This window comes from Heloderma suspectum, chromosome 2 (genome assembly GCF_057233095.1).
Source record: "Heloderma suspectum isolate Gila_16-S chromosome 2, 16-S_ref, whole genome shotgun sequence".
Taxonomy (NCBI): domain Eukaryota; kingdom Metazoa; phylum Chordata; class Lepidosauria; order Squamata; family Helodermatidae; genus Heloderma; species Heloderma suspectum.
In genome coordinates, this window is record NC_139459.1 from 119,448,135 (window position 1) to 119,468,974 (window position 20,840).

A 20,840-nucleotide genomic window follows, 5' to 3' on the forward strand; every position below is an offset into this window, starting at 1 on the left:
AACTCGGAGAGGAGGGAAAGGGGGTGGTTCTATGGGAGGGGAGGGGACTGGGGAGGCAGAGATCTGAGCTATCCCCAGCCCTCCTCAGCCTCCTTCCTTCCACCTCTGAAGAGCTCTAGCTAGATGGGCAAAATACTCATCTAGCAAAAATGCAGAGCAGGAGAAGCACGGAGACCAAGGGTCACCTCCACGCTCCTCCTGTTCTGTGTAGGATGCCCATCAATCAACCTCTGAGTTTGGAGGCTGATGGGCATCCAGGTAGGATTCCACCCTAAATGTGTGTCTAGTACCTATGTCTTCTTCTCATTTTTACTCTAAAGTAGGCCCAGGGGCCCCAGTCGAGATCTTAAAAGACCCCCATCCCCCATGCTAGAATACCAATCTAGGTTGACTGTTAGGTACACAAATGGATCTGAGAGGAAGCTGGCGGCTGTTATAACGACGACTGCTGTCAAAAGCACTGACAGTTTCCTAACACTACAATCCTAAACAGACTTACAGGGGAATAAGTCCCACTGAGCTCAGCAAGGCTTGCATCCAAATAAACATGCTTAGGATTACATTGTAAAACAAGGGCAAGAAGCAATATTACCTATTTAGTTCCTGGAAGGAAGGGGCATTCATAGGATTCTTCCCAGAAGGAAGATAGCAGGTTCCCAAATGCACTCTTGCTATCTTCCACTCTTTCTCAGCTTTTGAACAGCACTTCTCCAATCCACATCAGCAAAATGGTTCAGGAAGAGAAAGCAGAGTGCAAACCTGAACCCAGTTACCTGGGAATAAGCCCCAGTCTTGGTTCAGCTGAACAACTGAGTTTGTTACATTCCCCATTAGGAATGTACAGATTGTGTAAAATCCGTTCAGTGTTTCGCAGATTGTCAGATGCCTTTCATTCTGCAGTCCGTCCATCAATGGAATTGGGGAGGGGGGTTGTTCCCGAATTTGTGCAAATGCACATTTGCACATATGCACGTGTACGAAAAAGCACAAACTGCCCCCAAATGTGCAAAATCCCCCCAAATGTGCATTTTACACTTTAGCCTATGGGTAAATGCACATTTTTGGCCAGTTTTTAAAAATTGCGTATTTTTCTACAACGAAATTTGCGCAAAATTGGGAAAGTTAGAAAAACAGTCCACAAGTTGGCAGAAACAGGGAGAAAGCTGGTCCACTGTGGAATCTGCCAGTTGGATCCATCAAAATCCTAACTCATTTGGTTCTGTTGTGGATGTCTCCAATATCCCTATCCACCAGCAGTACATAACACAGGGAAAGAGATCAATCAATAGGAAATATAAGTCCCAACTACTAACAATTTTGTGGATTTTGTTTAGTCCTAATAAAGGTATTGCCTGAGCATGGACCCATAAAGTATGTCTCTTGCAGTATAACAGCACTTATTTCATTCTTTCCAGCTTCAACTGCTTACACGTGTCTCCCAACAAATCTATGCAACAAACATTTCTAATACCAGTTATCCTGACCAATTCTCCTCCTTACCCTACTATTACTCATAAAATGTTGAAACATATATAGTTTATCGAAACCACATTAAATTCACGTTTTTTATGTTTTGTAAAGTATTGCTACCATATTTGAAAATAGCAAAGGTGCCAGTCCTTAAGTATCTAAATACAATGGCAATCTAAAGTATTTCTATAAAGCCGCCCCCTCCCCCCAGTGGAATGTACTGTCAGTGCAACAGGAACTAGCGGTTCCTGAAAAAAGCAGAAACAAGCAACACTAGTTTCCGGAACAAGACAGATCAGCGGAGCTCACAGAAAAGAGCTCCACTGACTTGCCCCATTCTATAAATGAGCATTACCGCTCTTTTCTGTTCTTATTTTAGGAACTGCTCGTTTCTATTGCGCTACTGGAGATACTGCCCTATGTCAAAGAACACAAGTTTCACAAAGCACAAAAATAGCACCATATAGCTGCACGTTACTTATTTTTGCAATGTGGTTGGGGTCTTAACATCCAAAGGATACAGGCCAGTGTTGTTTACAATCCAATCCACAGGTTTCAAAATGACATAAATTGAAACATTAAAATCACTAGTATTTCAAATAGGAAAACTCTAATTTCAAAGTTTCAAATGCCATCTTCAGCAAGTTCGAAGAGGGATCTGTCAATACCATAAACAACAAAGAGTCTTGTGGCACGTTAAAGACTAACAAATGTATTACGGCATGAGCTTTTATGGAGTACAGCCCACTTCATCAGATGTGTATAGCATGCAATTCTTAGACACAAGCGTAAACTTACCTACACTAGTAGGGAATATGTCCTCATTGTTTATTTGCACCTCAATCCAGTCCATCAAAAGATTCATATACTGGGGTGCTGGCAGTGCTGTAGGTTTCTTGTACTTTAGATCATCCTGCCACCGGTATTCGTACTTTGGACCACCCGACATCACAGGGCAGGTCCTCTCTGTGCAGAACTCACAGATAGTTCCATAGATCAGGTTAATCCTGTTAAAAAAGTCAACCACATGCACTGCTGCCCAATCATTTAGATCTTCTCCACTGGGCAGCTGCACAGCTGCTTTCAGGTCCACCCCGGAGTTCAGTGAGGCCTGTGCTCGTTTGTGGAGCTCAAACCTCTGGGTCCCAGGTTCAAATTTACGTTTGGGGCGGAATGTCTTGTCTTTATTAAAAACCTGCTTCAGTGCAATGGACATGTCTTCTAGCTTGCAGGTTTCCAATGACAATCCAAAGAGGCACTAGAATGGAGATACAATATATCCAAGAAAAAACGAGATTTCTGCACCAGAAGTCCTTGTCCACTAGCTCTTCCCGTGGAAAGTTTTCTTAGGCGACTTCATGTTCCTGAAGGTTCAGAGAGAGAAAAAAATCTACAAGTTAATGCTAAACATGACACCCAACAATTTGCTAGAGTTTGTTTGGCTTTACCTTGAAGCCTGCAAGTGGTTCAAATGCAAAGTTCTATTATACTTTTTTTTAACTGAGTTTTTCAAAGTAACACTGAATACCAAGTAATTGAAGTTCACCACATTTGAGTCAATTTCTTTACAGTCTTTCTGATTGCTCAAGATCTCTATTTGGTACAAGTAAGGTTATCTAATAAAGTTCTCATTCATCATTCTAATAGATCACACCATAGAATTCCAGGTATGTTAGGTGGTTGTCATGTATTCTTCTCAGTATGAACTAATTCAATAAATGGATACCATATTCTGTAAAAAGTGCCAATTTCTACTTGGCCTCTTTGTACCTGGAGATGTTTAGTGAGTTTCTCCATTAGTGCAAGGTCCCAAATGTTCTGTTTCCATATGATAAAAGGAAGTTCATTTGCTGATTTCCATTTAGCAGCTATGACCAACTTGGCTGCTGTCCAGCAAAAAAGTCAGGGGCTCTTTATGTCTTATTTATGTATTAGAGTACATATAAGGAGATGGTAGTCCCAGTTTTGCAGATAATGTTATATCTTGCTCTGTGACCTCACTGGTGAAGGCAAAGACCTGGACCCTAAAATGTTTACACCAGTGGACAACCCCACCACATATGCAGGTAGGCGCCTCCACACCTCCAGTTATTAGGCTTCACATTACAATTAAAATAGCTATGGTTTACTGATGTAACATACCATCTGTGCTTCATCTTCAATACATTTTCTTTCACTCTATGTGGCACAGACTTCATAGGGGCCTTAGAACACAGTGCTATCCACTTAGAATGGAGTGTTACCTGCTGAGCTGAGCAATTCAGGTCTTTTTCCCCCATGCCAAAATGTTGTTATACTTAATAAGTAGCTGTGAAGCTACATCCAGGGCAATGAGCCCCTCCAGAGAAGTTTCAGCCTCTTTCCTCCCCTACCCCTCACCCCAGCCTCTCAAATAAAACTCCTGCTTCTCTTAGCTGCACTTAGTGGATACCAGTAATCCCCCACATGCTACTTTTCCACTCTCCAAGAATTCTGAAGGTGGTTTACAAGTGCAATAAAAACAATATAGGGTGCAATCCTATGGATGCTTAGAAAGAAACAATCCGACAGCTTCCAGCATTTTCCAGCCAGTCTTGTGCCCTTAGAAACATCCAACCTATATAACATCTTTAAAACAATAAAACACCAGCAAGAAAGGGAAACTAACATGTACATAACAACTATTGAGTCAATTGCCTCAAAGGCCCCTGCAGAATCAGGTATGCTGGCTAGGGCTGATGGGAGTTGCAGACCAACAACATCTGGAGGGTCACATATTGCCCACAACTGATCTAAAGGTTCCATAGCTCTCATCTTCCAGCATTTTCTCTGACTCAGAAACAAGAGTGAGTGGCACTATGCCAGTCTTTGTTTTCTGTTGAGGGGTGGGGGCTTGAGCAGTTCATTCTAGATATAAGGAATATAGTCCAAGTGTGCCTGGACAGAAAGTCTGAATAAAATTCACAGGGTCAGTTATTAAAATCAATCAACACAGCCATCCAATTTTGATCTGATTGACTAAGAAAAAGTGTAAGATTGACACGAGAGGTCCCATTTCTTGTTGGATGTTAAACTAAATTGCCATGAACCTGCACAAAAGTGTCTTTTCTGGTTTTAAAATGCCGAACAATGCTCCTTTTCAAAAGAGTTTGCTGTTCAAGTGTTTCCCTTTAATGTATTCATGCAAATTCCAGTAGATCTTTTGATAAAGGAACAGGGCAAAATTCTGCAGAAGATTATCTCCAGCGTCCAAAAATCTGTCAAAAGAGATAGCATTGGAAGGGAAGGGTGATGAGGAGAAAGAGGAGGGGAGATACTGTTAGTTTTCAAGCAAGATTTAAACAAACAAACAAAAACACCTAATATTCAGCCTGAGAAACAAAGAGGCTACTGTCTTATGCTGCCTATTTACAGATGGATTATGGTGATAACAATATGGAAGACAAAAATAAGCCCGAAATTAAATTATCTTTATTTACCAGAGCATACTGTTGCATTACACCCAATAGGACTGGCACTCAATATCTCATTTTGGTGCCACAATATTCCTGTAGTGACTGACATCGCTAGCCTAGCTGTTAACCACCAATATTAACTTTTTTCAGGTGGTGATACAAGGGAAGCATTTTGATGACATCAAATCACTGGACACATAGCAGTTTGGTTTCTAACGCAAGTATGATTCCGTTATTTCAGCTATGGCACCAGTGCAGCCTTCCCCAGGCTGGTGCCTTCCAGATGTTTTCAACTTCAACTCCAATCCGCACCAGCCAGCATAGCCAATGGTCAGGAATCCTGGTAAGTTCTATTCCAAAACATGTGGAGACCACCGGGTTGGGAGAGGCTGCACCAGCAGATGGCTCTTAAAAGTCAGAGACAGGCACAAACAGTAGCTGGATCATAAGCAAGCTACTCCCTTGCTCTTCTTCCCAGTCCCACCTAATTTGTATGGGCCTAGAATGGGCCAGGGATAGGAGTTCCAACATGCTCCATGTCTTCTCAATCAGTACATGTTGACTTCTGATGCTGGAAAAATAATGAAATCTAGACCTAAAGGGGTCTTAAACAGCTGTGTAGACAGATTGGGCAAGATTGAGAGATATCAATCAAGTGATCTATGTGGGGCTGACTTTGGCTCAGGACCAGGTTACTTGAAGAATTGCCTTCTCCACTGTAAACCACTGAGATCTTTCGGAGAGGTTGTTATCCATGTCCCACCAACTTCGGAAGTGTACATGGTAGGGGCGCATGAGAGGGCCTTCTCAGTAGCTTCACCCAGACTTGGAACTCTCTTTCTAGAGAGGTCCATCTAGCCTCCTCTCCAATAGCCTTCTGCTGGCAGGTGAAGACTTAAAAAAAAAAAACCCAGTTGTTCAACCTATTGGAATGATTTTGTTTTCCTGCTTTGATTGATGATTTAGTTCAATAACTGCTGATTCATCTTCTTTTCTAGCTTTTAAAAATGTGCTTACTTTGTATATTTTGATATGGTTCTTTTCAGATTGTACTTCATAGCATTATAATTATTTTATTGTTATTAGCAGTCACAGAAGCCTAGTGAACACAGGTGAAATACATATAACACATAAATAGATATTTTTCTTGAATATAGTTATTTTTCCCCTTGACACAGAAAGACAACCTACAAGAAAGTTCAACAGTTCCTCTATGTTAGATTAGAACACGGGGTTTCAAACTTTCTAGCATCAAGGAAGCTTTTCCTCACTGATTATATGCCGAGAAAGTTCTCCTTAAATGCCATGGAAGCCTTGCAGGTTGCAGGGAAATTTGCAAAGTGCTGTAAGGTGGACACAGTATTCATACAGAGTACTGGCCGCACCTGTTTGGGCTAACTTTTGCTCTGCATAAACACAAAATGCACCTTCAACAATCACTTGCGGCTGTGTATTTCAAGGGAAAATTGGCAGGAGTAAACAGGTTGTCTTTTAAGGAAATGCTTGGCTACCATTACGGATCTTGGCTACCATTCCTGATCTTCTCATTGAGTATCTCTGATAAGCATTTGAGGAGTTTGAAAACTGCTGGACTGGAAAGATCTTGACCTCTTTTATCAAACAATCCATCTTTTATTTACAGTCCACGGACCAGAAAGGATATAACTGAACCTAGAGCTATGAAAATGGCAGATGACATCCAGTCAATTAGAAAAACAGTTTCTCTTTTTTCCCCCTTCTCCATGCATAGAGATTTTAAACACACACACACACCCCATCTGACTTTCATGGGATTCTGTGGTCAACCAAACCGTCTGAGATCATTTCCAGTGCTTTCTCCTGTGATCTTCTACCAATTTTTTTTAAACAGAGATCATTCTTTCTTTTGAAAACAACATGTTTATCCCTTCTCCATTGCTCCATGTAAACTGAGGGTTCAACAATCCCCTTTAATTATTTTTTCCATAATTCATAAAACTTGGGAAACTTATTTTATGGCAAGTCAAATTCTAGATATTATGTAATCAACTACCTCAATAAAAGAGGGGAAAGGGAATATAGCTGGGGAAACTAGGGGTTTATTGTGTTTATAACAATGTGGAGCAGCAAAAACCATATAACAGCATCAAGCAAGTACACCATCTTCCAGCCAAGGAATAGGGTGAAACAGATTTATGGTTCTCTACCAGGGTCTACTGCAACTGCTCATACCAGTCACAAAGTCTTTGTACAACTAAGCTGGGTGATTTACAGGAAGGAGTGGGGGTGGGGAAGCACAAGGCCCTGTATTGGTGCACTGCACATTTATAGATCACACCTTAAGCAGCAGCTCAAGAAAATAAGTTACTTATCAGCCCAAGAGTCCAGTCCAACTCCTACTGAAACTAACCGGTGCACCAAGGCTCACTGAAATTAATAGGACTTGAGTGGAAAGTTAAGATACCACGTTCCATGGATTTTGGTGTTGATATTCCAAACCAGATATCCCATCACAACCACAGGGGAAGTGTTTGGCCTGGTACTCCTTAACAGAGAACCCAATATACTGGTCATAAAAAAGGTGAGCAAAACTACTTAGGGCAGAATCCTATGCACAGGGCTGGCCTTAGGGGTGGGTGAGCTGGGCAGTCGCCTGGGGCACCAAGATGAGGGGCTGTCATGCTGTGCTGAAGGGGGTGCCAAGCTGAGGTCAGTGGCTGTGTTTTATAAAATAATTGTCTGCAGTGACCTAGGGTAGCAAAAAGTAAGTGTCTGTAACCTTTCCTTCAAGGTTTTACAGATTGTTTAGGTACTAACTACAAAAATGATCTTCCTTCAACTAGCTTTAAAGTATGTTACTTTTTCAATTTCCACTTTTATATCATTTATGCTAGGTTAAAATCAGTGGAATACAGCTTTACTTTGAGGGAACACTACTGAGCTCTTAGTAGTTATTTATCCTAGGGCTGGCTCTGCCTATGCATATTTAGACTGAAAAAAGTCCAACAACTTCCAGCATTCCCCAGCCAGCATGGCAGGCTGGGGAATGCTGAGACTCACAGGACATTTTTCGGTCTAGACATGCATAGGATTGTGCCCTAAAGGTTTTAACTTTACTGTTTAACCTCTCTTACATAACTTAGGCATTTCATGTCCCTTAATTTTGTACCTTCACTCGAGGCCTTACATATGCTGACTTTTAAAAATATATACTTTCTCATATTTAGATGTCAATATTAATATAACCAGTAGCGATACATAAGTTAAATTTTATTAACAAAAATTCACCAAAATGTGTGTGTGTGTGTGCGCGCGCACCACACCACACACACACACACACACACACACTGGACTTTTGGACTGATAAGTATCTACACACACACACACACACACACACAGAGCAATGTGAAATACATATCTTCATTTTCATTAGACAGTTAAATTATGCCAAATAATATATGTGGATTTACAGCCTCTTGGCCTCTGCTATTCTAAAATGATACAAAAAGCCTCAGTTTTTCTATAAACTTATTTTCCTGTTCTTTCATTTTTCTAAGTCTTACCAAATGTGTCAGTTTAATCATGTATGCCATATCACATTCTATTAATCCATTCATCCATCAATGGGGTATTGAATTTCTTCTAATTATAGAAGATAATCATACGAGCTACTGGCAGTGAATGCACAGTCATTTCAATATCCTCATGAACTATGCCTTTGACATAGCAAAATAAAATTACCAAGAGATCTAATGGTAAGTTATAACCCATCATGTTTTTAATTTACTTAAAAATTAATACCCCGTTACGTTTAATTTTTGGACAGAACCAAAAAAATTGTATACTCTAGCCAAACTGCATTGCCAGCATCTTAGCTCTTACTCCAAGATAAATTGTATTCAGTCTCAAAGAAGTCAAATACCATTTGCAGATTAACTTATAAAAAAGGTGTTTTAACATTATAAATTCGAAAGACAAATTTACTGGACTGCCTACAACAATACATGTCTCAAGAAAAGCTGGCCAAAAGTTTTTATATTTACCTTCTTTGCATACATGCTATTTTCTTTGCACATACATGGCCCATTTACAGAAGGTCAGGGAGTGCAAGTTTAATCCATTCTTGTTTAGAAAGCAATGAGTTCTCCACCCAGTGGTAAATTCCAAATAGTGGACTGTAGTGTAATTTTAAAAATATCCGTATCTTTGAAATTTAAGAAGTTTTCCAAGTCTAAACGGACAATTACTAAGAGTTCATCCCCAAATCGGCTTACAACTGGGCAGCTCCACATCATGTGGAGAAGGGACCCAAGCTCTGTCCCACATGACAAACACCTTGGATGATGATACAGATTTGCAGTTGAGGCTCTATGGCATCCAATAAGTCCAGAATATTAGTTTTTGTTAGATGAGATGCATTCTCAGGTCAAGCGAGATCCTTTAGATAGATGAGTGCTACGGACCACTATATAGGTTGAATGGAGCATTCCAACTGCTATTCCACTCCTTATGATGATATATATGTATCTTAAATCTGTCCAAGAACCAGCAAAATAAACAGGCCACTGGCTTGCCAGGCCTAGTAGCCCAGTCATATATTCCAAGAGCTTTTTATTGCTAATTCTGTTTCTTTCACCTGCAAGGCTGCCTGGGTTTGATTCAATTATGGGAGGGTTACTTGTCCCAGGAAGGAAGAAATAGCTTTACCTGTTGGATCTGTGTCATCTAACTCAAAAATTATTCATGAATTGGTTCTGGAATGACATCAACCTGGTTGCGCTTGTCTTTAATTCCAGGTATATACCAAAGGCAGTAGGCCAATAGTTTATTAGGTGTGTCCCTCTCATTCCCAATTCCTTTGTTTTCTGCAAGTTCATGCAAATTCTGCTGCTACTATAACACCTGCAGATTTCATGAACAGACATGAAAATACAGCGGGAGTACATGGGGGCCACAGATATGGATGATAGCTAATGTGAGACCTCCCATCCTAGCCAACCAAATAATATAGTAACCTTCAGGCTCCTTGATTTCCTTCTCTGCTTGCAAAGTGGAAGATTTGAGAATAAGGACAGCTACCCCTCTTAGCCATTTCTGAGGGCATAAACCTCACCTACCCAATACTTGCCCAGTCTGCATTTGTCTCAGAGATATGGGTATCTTGAATGAAGACCTGCTTTCTGCATTTCTGCTTTCAATTTTTTACACTTTGTTTACTGGGAGTGCCCAGGCCCCTAACATCCCAGGAAATTACTGAGGTAGCCACAGCAGTGGTCTCAAAAAGACAGTGAAATAGAGGAGTGGAACAGCAAAGGAAGCCCCATTCATTTCAGCACTCACTGCTCAGCTTTGGGCCCAACGATGTTCACCCTTACATAAATATTTCCAGAGGTAAAGACAACTTGGGTAGAAAATCTGGTAACTTTCTGTGCATACCAGAAGAAATAAAATTCTGTTAGACATTAGCAACGAAGTCATCAAAACATTCACCAGGTTAGGTCTAAAAACACCTATTGGGGAAGGAGGGAATAACCACTGTATATTATCTCCCCCGCCCAAAAGAGGACCAAGAAAATAAGATTCTACGCTCATGTTTTCAAATGAATATTCTGGGGGTGCAAGAGCAAAAATTATGCCAAGCGGTCAGAACTGTGAAACAATGTATGCCATTATTCAAACAAAGCCTGTATGACCTGACATCTCCTTCCACCAGCAATAAAATACAACTATTGTGGTGGCACGTGCATTGTCTGGCAAGCTGCTTATGTCAATTTTGAGAGGGATAAATTAATACATTTACACTGGATTTGGTTCTTAGCCTTGTTCAAGCTCTAATTACTAGACCAGGAACAGATTTGCTATTTAAGAATTCAGACAACAACCCCTGTTGTCTCCACAAATGTGTTTTATTTCACAGTGATGTTTAATTCTTAGGTCTCCATGCTAAGCCCACTTTTTGCCATTTAAAAAGAAGGCGAGATAGTAGTTGTGGCCCTGCTCTTCACTTTTTAAAGAATATGGGTAGCAGGTTAAAAAGGAGAAAAAAACCACAGTAGAAGTAACATCTCATCATAACTCAAAGGTATCCAAAATACAGAAACTTTACAAATATATAGTAAGAGGAGTCATACCTGATCTATAAGGGGAGAAAGGATCCAATATTAGAAAGCTCATTCTTAGCCAATATTTACTGTACCCCATAACTATTATAATTATTTTTGGAAGGACTTGACTTTTATGATGCTAATTCTATGAAGATCTATCTTAATTAATGAGAGTTCATTTTTCATTCTGATGTGTACTGTGTTTTCCAGTCATCTTTGGATTTATGTTTTTTATTTTGTTGGGTTTCCATATGTTAGCAGGTTGCTCGGAGGTACAGCAGGCACTGTAGGCTCCTGAGAGAGTTGGCAACCAGGAAGGTGGTCACTCTAAGAAAAACCCATACCTTCCTTTTTCTTTCTCAAGAATGTTAGGGACTCCAATATACTTAATCTCTACTTCTCGACCTCATGCCGATCTACAGTCCACCCGCCATCGCAATGAATTCGGTGTCCCGTTGGCTTAAACGTTCTCGCATTAAAACGTGATTATTCACACTCACCCATTTTCCCCATTGCAGTGCTTCATCGAATGCACAAGCTCGGTTCACACTCGAGCGCTGTGCTGTTTTCCTGCGCGCGCTTGTCTGATCTTGGATGCGAAGCTTCACAACTTCGGATCTTCGAAGATCACGCATGAATTAGAAAAAAAAACATTGCGGAGAACCCCCGATTCTGCGAGGATAACGCCTTAATTAAAAACACACACATCTGGAGCGGGGGATAGGAGGGGGTAAAACTTAATCTCATTTGAAGGGATAGAATAACCCCCTGCTCGGCGCAGGAAGCCTGATTCCCATCCAACTACTAACCGGGGCTGACTCCGCTTAGCATCCAAGATCAGACAAGCGTGCGCACATCCAGCCCTTTGCTTGTTGCTGAGGAAACACTGAGTGCTGAGGAAGCTATGCGATCAGTAGCCGGAAGAAGATATGGGGCCATCGAGAGCTGTGATTGGACAGGAGGGAAATACAAACACCGCCGTATATGGACAGGCAGGGGAGGGGACTACGACCGGATACAGTAGTGAAGGCGGAAAATCAGAGCACATTAAGGCGAAGTACCGGGATATTATGGTATTGAAAGCGGGAGCACGGAAGTGGGAAATTCCGGTTCCAGTTCAAGGCGGGTACTGCGTAGTGTGAAAGGCAGGCAGTAAAACCTCATTGGAAGCGAAAAAAGGCAGTGAGTGTAGATCCAGCCCTCTTGACACTCACAAGTCCATCCCTGTTCAGCCTGGACTGTTCACGCATGTCTGCGGCCTAGCTTTCAGCATCGGAGCACACAGATTCAGCCACCAAGAGAACTAAGCTAATTGCCCACAATCTGGTTCTCTCCATTTCTTGTATGTTTATGTATGTTATGTTTATTCTGATTCATGATCACTCTGTCGAGTTAATATCCCTGATGAATGAGTGTACATGTTAAATTCTTGCTTACATTTAATAAATTCCCCTGTTCTAGAAGAAGTCAATGTGTGTCATTGGCTTTCTCCTGACAGATGCCGTATTGACAAAGTCAAAAGGTTCCTTAACGAATGCATATCTTGAGATGCTCAAGTTTGTACATGAGTCTAGAGAAGCACATTCGGGAACACTTATATCATTTTCTTTTGAGGGGAAATTACATACACAAACTACTAAGGTAAAGCTGTCTGGAAGCCACATCCTCACCAATGGAAGTCCTTCCTACAATTCCAGATATGTGGTGATCAGGAATGCCATGTGTATATTATCAGAGGTATCCTAATCATTATGTTTCTTTGCATATTTTACAGCTGAGGTAATGAATTCAAAACAGGTTCTGAACCTCAGCTCCAGTAAGCCAGACATAGCATCACTTTACAAAAGTAAAAGACTAAATAATTTATAGGCATCCTTCACCCAAAAAATATTTAAGATCCTATTTTATGCTGGGCTGTTCAAAGAAATTAGTTCTTCAACAACTGACTACCAAATAAGTTTGACGTTCAAACTGAACCACTCCACATGAGGTAAACCCAAAGAATGGGATCTGCGAAGAAGCTCTTCTCTGCTGCTAGAAACATATGGCCAATTATAAACAAGAATTTAAGAAGCCCTTTGTGCTGAGGTAGAAGAAGGAATAATTTAATTATTTTCCAAGGTGCATCTTTTTCAAATGTTGGGAACTGTCGTGATTGATTAAATACACAATGAAGTAAACAGAAAGATTCACTAATGTCTAATGCAAAATTGTTTTACATTTGGGAGTCTCACATACAGAACCCTTCACTGAGAATAATGGAAAGCAGCTGTTATTCAGCAATAAGTTAATAGGGAGAAAGGTAAATAATAAAAGAAATATTTTAAAGACATTCATACCAACAGCAGTAACAAACACAACAGATAAAACGCTTTGACCACCATGCCAGAGGAGAGTACATTAGCCATTTACCAGCTAGGCCAGGCACTGAGTCTAGCGATGGATACAAACTGGCAAAGAATAGATGGATTTGGGCAATGAAATCCAACAGGTAACTTAATGGAAGTCTGTGGTATGCCACGTTTAAATTCCAAGAGCTCTGGGGAGGATCCTGAGGTTGGGCTAAAGAGTACTCCAGTCCCACTCTAGATTTTGCCAAACCATTTGTTCTGCCTCCTTTCTTTGTCTCTCTCTCTCTCTCTCTCTCTCCCCCCCCCCCCGCCCCATATAACCCTATATGCTGGATTTTGCACAGGGCATTATTATTCCAAGTTGCTTTTCCTCAGCTGGAAGAATACATAAAGGAGAAGTAATCGAACACCACAATCTGTGATATGCACGGAGCACTCATTAAGACAACTTAAAGAGAACAATGTGCAGAAATTAACTCTCAAGCAGTTCAGTGTTTGACAGCTCTTGTCAAACAGCAGTTGCATCTTCGAGTTCAAAGGAGTCCCACTGAAGCTTTTACCATGAAATTTTGTTAAAAAAGAAAAAGGTTAATAGCTCAAGTCTGGATTAAGAATAGTGTTGGTTCCCTTGAGGGAGTATCTTAAAATATATTTCTGGCCTATTCGTCTGGGTTACTCTGAGGGACTGTGGTGTCGTAACTGGCATGAGGCGTTGGCTTTAGTAATCCTGTGATTCACAAAAATCAGTCTTCTAGCAGTTCCCACGGGGGTTGTTTTTCAGTCGTTAAGTCGTGTCCGACTCTTCGTGATCCCATGGACCATAGTATGCCAGGCCTTCCTGTCCTGCGCTCTCTCCCGGAGTGTGCTCAAGTTCATATTCATTGCATCGGTGATGCTATCTAGCCATCTCATCCTCTGCCGTCCCCTTCTCCTTTTGCCTTCAATCTTTCCCAGCATCAGGGTCTTTTCTACGGCATTTTCTCTTCGCATTCGGTGGCTGGCCAAAATATTTGAGCTTCAGCTTCAGTATCTGTCCTTCCAATGAGCACTCAGGCTTGATTTCCTTTAGGATTGACTGAATTGACCTCCTTGCAGTCCAGGGGACTCGAAAGAGCCTTCTCCAGCACCACAGTTAGAAAGCATCAATTCTTCGGCGCTCAGCCTTCCTTATAGTCCAGCTCACACAGACATACGTTGCTACCGGGAAAACCATAGCTTTGATTATACGAACCTTTGTCGGCAAAGTGATGTCTCTGCTTCTTACTATGCTGTCTAGGTTTGCCATAGCTTTCCTCCCAAGGAGTAAGCGTCTTTTAATTTCATGGCTACAGTCACCGTTTGCGGTGATCTTGGAGCCCAAGAAAATAAATCTGTTACTACTTCCATTTCTTCTCCTTCTATATGACAGGAAGTGATGGGGCCAGATGCCATGATCTTAGTTTTTTTAATGTTGAGTTTCAAACCAGCTTTTTCACTCTCCACTTTCACCCTCAACAAGAGGCTCTTTAGATCCTCTTTGCTTTCTGCCATTAGGGTGGTATCATCTGGGCATATAAATTAAATAAGCAGGGCGACAATATACAGCCTTGTCGTACTCCTTTCCCAATTTTGAACCAATCGGTTGTTCCATGTCCGGTTCTTACTGTTGCTTCTTGACCCTCATACAGGTTTCTCAGGAGACAGGTAAGGTGGTCTGGTACTCCCATCTCTTTCAGAATTTGCCACAGTTTGTTGTGATCCACACAATCAAAGGCTTTAGCATAGTCAATGAAGCAGAAATAGACGTTTCTCTGGAATTCTCTTGCTTTCTCCATGATCCAGTGAATGTTGGCGATTTGATCTCTAGTTCCTCTGCCTCTTCGAAACCCAGCTTATACTACCAGTAGTTCTCGGTTCACATACTGCTGAAGCCTAGCTTGTAGGATTTTGAGCATAACCTTGCTGGCATGTGAAATGAGTGCAATTGTGCAGTAGTTTGAACACTCTTTGGCATTGCCCTTCTTTGGAATTGGAATCTAAACTGACCTTTTCCAGTCTTGTGGCCACTGTTGAGTGTTCCAAATGTGTTGGCATATTGAGTGCAGCACTTTAACAGCATCATCTTTTAGGATTTTTAATAGCTCAGCTGGAATACTGTCACCTCCGCTAGCTTTGTTGTTAGTGATGCTTCCTAAGGCCCACTTGACTTCACTCTTGAGGATGTCCGGCTCAAGTTTAGTGACCGCGCTATCATGGCTATCAGGGACATTAAGATCTTTCCTGTATAGTTCTTCTGTGTATTCTTTCCACCTCTTCTTAATCTCATCTGCTTCTGTTAGGTCCTTGCCTTCTTTGTCCTTTATCATGCCCGTCTTTGCACAAAACGTTCCCTTGAGATCTCCGATTTTCTTGAAAAGATCTCTAGTCTTTCCCATTCTATTGTTTTCCTCGATTTCTTTGCATTGTTCATTTAAGAAGGCCTTCTTGTCTCTCCTTGCTATTCTCTGGAACTCTGCATTCAGTTGGATAAATCTTCCTCTTTCTCCCTTGCTTTTCGCTTCCCTTCTTTCCTCAGCTACTTGTAAAGCCTCATCAGACAGCCCCTTTGCTTTCTTGCATTTCTTTTTCTTTGGGACGGATTGAATTGCTGACTCCTGAACAATGTTACTGACCTCCATCCATAGTTCCTCAGGCACTCTGTCTATCAGGTCTAATCCCTTAAATCTATTTCTCACCTCCACTGTATATTCAGAAGGGATATGATTTAGGTCATACCTGAATGGTTTCGTGGTTTTCCCTACGTTCTTCAATTTAAGCTGAAATCTTGCAATAAGAAGCTCATGATCTGAGCCACAGTCAGCTCCAGGTCTTGTTTTTACTGACTGTACAGCGCTTCTCCATCTTTGGCTGCAAAGTACATAATCAATCTGATTTTGATATTGACCGTCTGGTGATGTCCATGTGTAGAGTCGTCTCTTGTGCTGTTGGAAAAGAGTGTTTGCTATGATCAGCGTGTTCTCTTGGCAAAACTCTATGAACCTTTGTCCTGCTTCATTTTGTACACCAAGGCCATGCTTGCCTGTTATCCCGGGGATTTCTTGACTTTCTACTTTAGCATTCCAATCCCCTGTGATGAAGAGGACATCTTTTTTTGGTGTTAGTTCTAGAAGGTGTTGTAGGTCTTCATAGAACCGATCAACCTCAGCTTCTTCGGCCTCAGTGGTTGGGGCATAGACTTGAATTACTGTGATGTTGAATGGTTTGTCTTGGATTCGTACTGAGATCATTCTATCATTTTTGAGATTGTATCCCAGTACTGCTTTTCCCACCCTTTTGGCGACTATGAGTGCTACTCCATTTCTTCTAAGGGATTCTTGCCCACAGTAGTAGATATAATGGTCACCTGAATTAAATTCGCCCATGCCTTTCCATTTTAGTTCGCTGATTCCCAAGATGTCGATGTTCAATCTTGCCATCTCATGTTTGACCACCTCCAGCTTTCCTTGATTCATCCATCGATCTTACATTCCAGGTTCCTAAACAATATTGTTCTTTACAGCATCAGACTTTCTTTTCACCACCACACACATCCACTGCTGAGTGTCCTTTCGGCTTTGGCCCAGCCGCTTCACTCTTTCTGGCGCTCCTTGGAAATACCCTCTGCTCTTCCCCAGTAGTATATTGGACACCTTCCGACCTGAGGGTCTCATCTTCCAGCATCATATCTTTTAGCCTTGTCATACATTCCATGGGTTTTCTTGGCAAGAATACTGGAGTGGGTTGCCATTTCCTTCTCCAGTGGACCACATTTTGTCAGAACTCTCTGCCATGACCTGTCCATCTTGGGTGGCCCTGCATGGCATAGCTTATGGCTTCACTGAGTTACGCAAGCCCCTTCGCCACAACAAGGCAGTGATCCATGAAGGGGTCCCACGGGGGTAGGATAGTCTAAAACTGTAACAACCATTTCAGATACTGAATAGGTCACAAGTGTTGATGGACTCCATGAACTCCATAACTTCAAAGAAGAAAACTATGAAGTGCACACCCACAGAGTCTGTGCAATGAACTCACTTCAGAATCTCATCTCCATTACAGTTCACTAAGCGTTCCTTCCTCAGTGGAATTCTCCCAAACCCACTTCTGATCACTACCCTTCAATTTGATTGTGTAAAGACATGTCATTTTGTTGACGTAACCTAGTATTATGTAGAGAGAGAATAATCTAAATATATCCACTTCCCACAACAAGGATACAATACATGTCATCAGATTTGGTAGTCACCAAACCACCTTGAAATGATACATTTTTACACAATTCCTTGCAGCATCTGAAATGATGCAAGCGTCATGCCAACTGTCCATTATATTCAAATGTGTAAGAAAATCCTGACGACCCCTTTTTCAAAGGAAAAGCATCTTTGAAAGAGGGAAATGTGGAGTGGAAGAGACGTTCAAAGGGGGCACTTGTCCCCTTTCCAACCAGCCCCTCTCCTATTGCAGCTTCTTCCCAGCTGTGTTTTGCCATGTGGAGTTTTAGGTGTGCATTAGTGAGGGTAAAGATGTGCCTTGAACCCTGTTGCAGCAGAGAAGGAGTGAGTAGGGAAATGGTTAAGCACCCCTTCTGAAGCTGCTTTTTCTCAGAAGAAGGGCCCGTGGAGGTTTTATTACATGTGGGCAGTGTGCTGCTTGGCCAGTATATACACCTGGGAGCTTGTATATAATGCTTCTTTTTGTTATGTGGAAAAATACACAAATTCAGTAAGAGGGATCGCAACAATTTACATGATTTACCTTAGTACATAACATTTAGCGTATTGTCCCCCATTCCATTCAACTTTTCCCTGTGTATGTTTACCAGTCTCAGCAGAAACCTATGTATTTTCCTACAAATAAATTTGCATAAACTAGAGGACAGTTGTTGTTGTTTTTTTTTTAAAAAAGAAAGATCTGAAAGTCCACAGACTCTGCACAGCCTGAGGGGGCTGGCCTACAGCAGATTCTGCAGGTCAGATTCTTAGAAATTTGAGCTCATTTTAGTCCATCTCAAATTTCTCCAGCATCCCTAGCTGGGAGGAACTGTACACATACAGTAATGCAACTTGGGCTGGACCTTAGGGCCAAAGTCCAGAGCCTCCCAACCCAAGCCCCTACCTGCACCCAGTGATCACACAGAGAGAGGCAGGTGTAGAAGCAAACTCCATTTTATTCCTGTAGTCATGATGGCACTATGAGTTAACTGCCTTTAAAATGCAAAACTGCATATGGTCGGAATATTTTTTTAAAACTTAGGGCTGGCAAAGAGTTTTATTGTTCTAACACAACAGGAATGTAGAATCAGTTTTAAAGTAGAGAGGGGGAGAGAAATGTTACTGGTGTGCTTCAAACTGAAGTCATAGACATTGCCATTTAAAGCCCCCACCCCCACCGTGGACCTTTAAGTCCAGGGTCTAAAACTACTAGTTGCACCACTAACATAACATTTTCATGAGTGCCTACAAATGTTGTTTTTCTTTCCCAAATACTATGGTAAGTAATAATACTTAACATTTACATAACACATTTAAAGTTTTTTTAAGTACTCTATGTACAATAACTCTAAAACGTTATAACAGCCTTCTCCAACCTGGCTCTGTCCAGCTGTTTTGGACTACAACTCCCATCATCCCTGAGCATACTGGGTGAGGCTGATGGGAGTTGAAAGTCAAAACATCTGGGGCGAAGGCTGCTTTACAACAAGCCTCTAAGCTATGTTGGTATCCTCAAATTGCAAAAGGAAGCCTGATGCTAACAGAAAGGTGGCATGTCTGAAGTCACCAAACTAATTCATGGATAAGGCAAGATTTGAACCATGGACTTCTTGGTTTACAGCTCTCAGCCATTACACTACATGAACAATACGTCTGCAATCAGACAATAAATACTTCTGCAGTTAACATCTACCTCCCTCTCAGTAAGAATATTTCAGACATAATCCCTGAAGAACCATTCTCTTCCATACAGTAACAATGTTCTTTATATGATTGTCTAAATAAGGAGCAGGTGGTCCCCCTAGGGGGGCAAACTAATAAAGTGTGGGAGAGGTGGTCACCTTAAGGGACAAAACAAGGAAATAAAAGGTTATTCTCTAAATTAAGGGAGAAAACGGCCACTCTGCTTTTATTAGCCATTTAGATCAAGGCTCAAAGTGCACTATAAACCAATAGGAATCTGGCTGTCCACTCTCGTTTATTTTAGCAGTTCCAAGAAGCATTCACACCTGTCATATTATTAACATAAAGCAGTTTCTGGTCTGTTTGTGTGAAAGAACTCAATGTTCCCATTTTTGCTGGCATACAGTTGTCATCAAAAGGGGTTGGACTCGACAGTCTTATAGGCCCCTTCCAACCCTACTATTCTATGATCAACACAGCAGCAGAGAAAGCTACATACAATCTACATCATTGTTGCTCACTAAATATTCCCCCAAAGCTCTGCTTCCAAATCTAAGTCTAAAAATATTTCTAGGATTCCTTTCAGGATAGAACCTTAAATTTGAATTGTAAGCTCCTTAGGGGATTGGGAAGAAGGGGATTCTTTGTGAAAGTCCATAAAGCACTATGTGAATTGATCAACTGATTAAAGAAGCGTGCATTGATAGTGACGAATTAATCAATTACATTTAAATGTGCACATGACCAAAACCTGAATATAGTTACTGATTTGAGATACAGAAAGAAGTGTAAGAGAAATTACAATTTAACCTCTTTGCTTCCTCTTTTAATGCCCAACTACAGTTATACAGCAGAACCAGAAGGGCCAGCAAAAAGAAACAATTCACAGCACCACTGATTAACAATTGCCTTTGCTGATTAAAAGTGGCCCCACCAATTAATTAACTACAGCTTTGGCTCTTGAATCTACCAACTAAGGAAATTATTCTGAGTTTCTAATAAGTTTCTTACTATCGTTCAACTTTTAGGCTTCATGAAACCTTAAATGCACGAGCATGCTAGCAAAAATTGTTCAGCTTCTGGATTCTGCATTCCAGTACAGAGCTGAGCAACCTTTGACTGATTGCCTTCTCATATGCCATGTGTGCATTTAATTAAATCAGCAACAACGTAATGATTATTTCCAAGTCTATTGTACTGTTGATTAATCAAAAGGGGAAAAAAACCACCACTACAGTTCCAACAAAATCCCTAAAACACTATGGGTCATATCCAATGCTGACCATCTGACACTGTAGCAGAAACTACTGGCAGAGAATGGATTCCCCCTCTGCCCTGCAGCCGTCCCCCCAAATCTGCTCCAGAGGGTTGGGGAAACCACTGGATCAGATTTGGGGAGTGCACAAGCAGAAGTCCCCTTGCATTATGTTGGATTTAACCATATGTAGATTCCTGTATAATACAGGCTTTGGATTCTAAAACTATTAACTGATTCCAGAATGCCAGGTCAATGACTAGTGGAATGAGTCACTAATAGCTTATTAATCAGTCCTGATTCTCTTAACATCCGCTGCAGTCAGCATTTGGAAA

At 41.3% G+C, this 20,840-nt stretch overlaps 1 protein-coding gene across 1 annotated transcript in view; it reads right to left on the bottom strand.

The window, feature by feature from the left end:
- MOB3B (MOB kinase activator 3B) overlaps window positions 1–20,840 on the bottom strand; it is a 155,565-nt gene that overhangs the window by 87,473 nt on the left and 47,252 nt on the right. Inside the window, exon 2 of the mRNA XM_084834631.1 lies at window positions 2,269–2,834. Coding sequence (XP_084690757.1) covers window positions 2,269–2,686 — 418 coding nt within the window. The 5' untranslated portion in view covers window positions 2,687–2,834. The remainder of the gene's footprint in view (window positions 1–2,268; window positions 2,835–20,840) is intronic.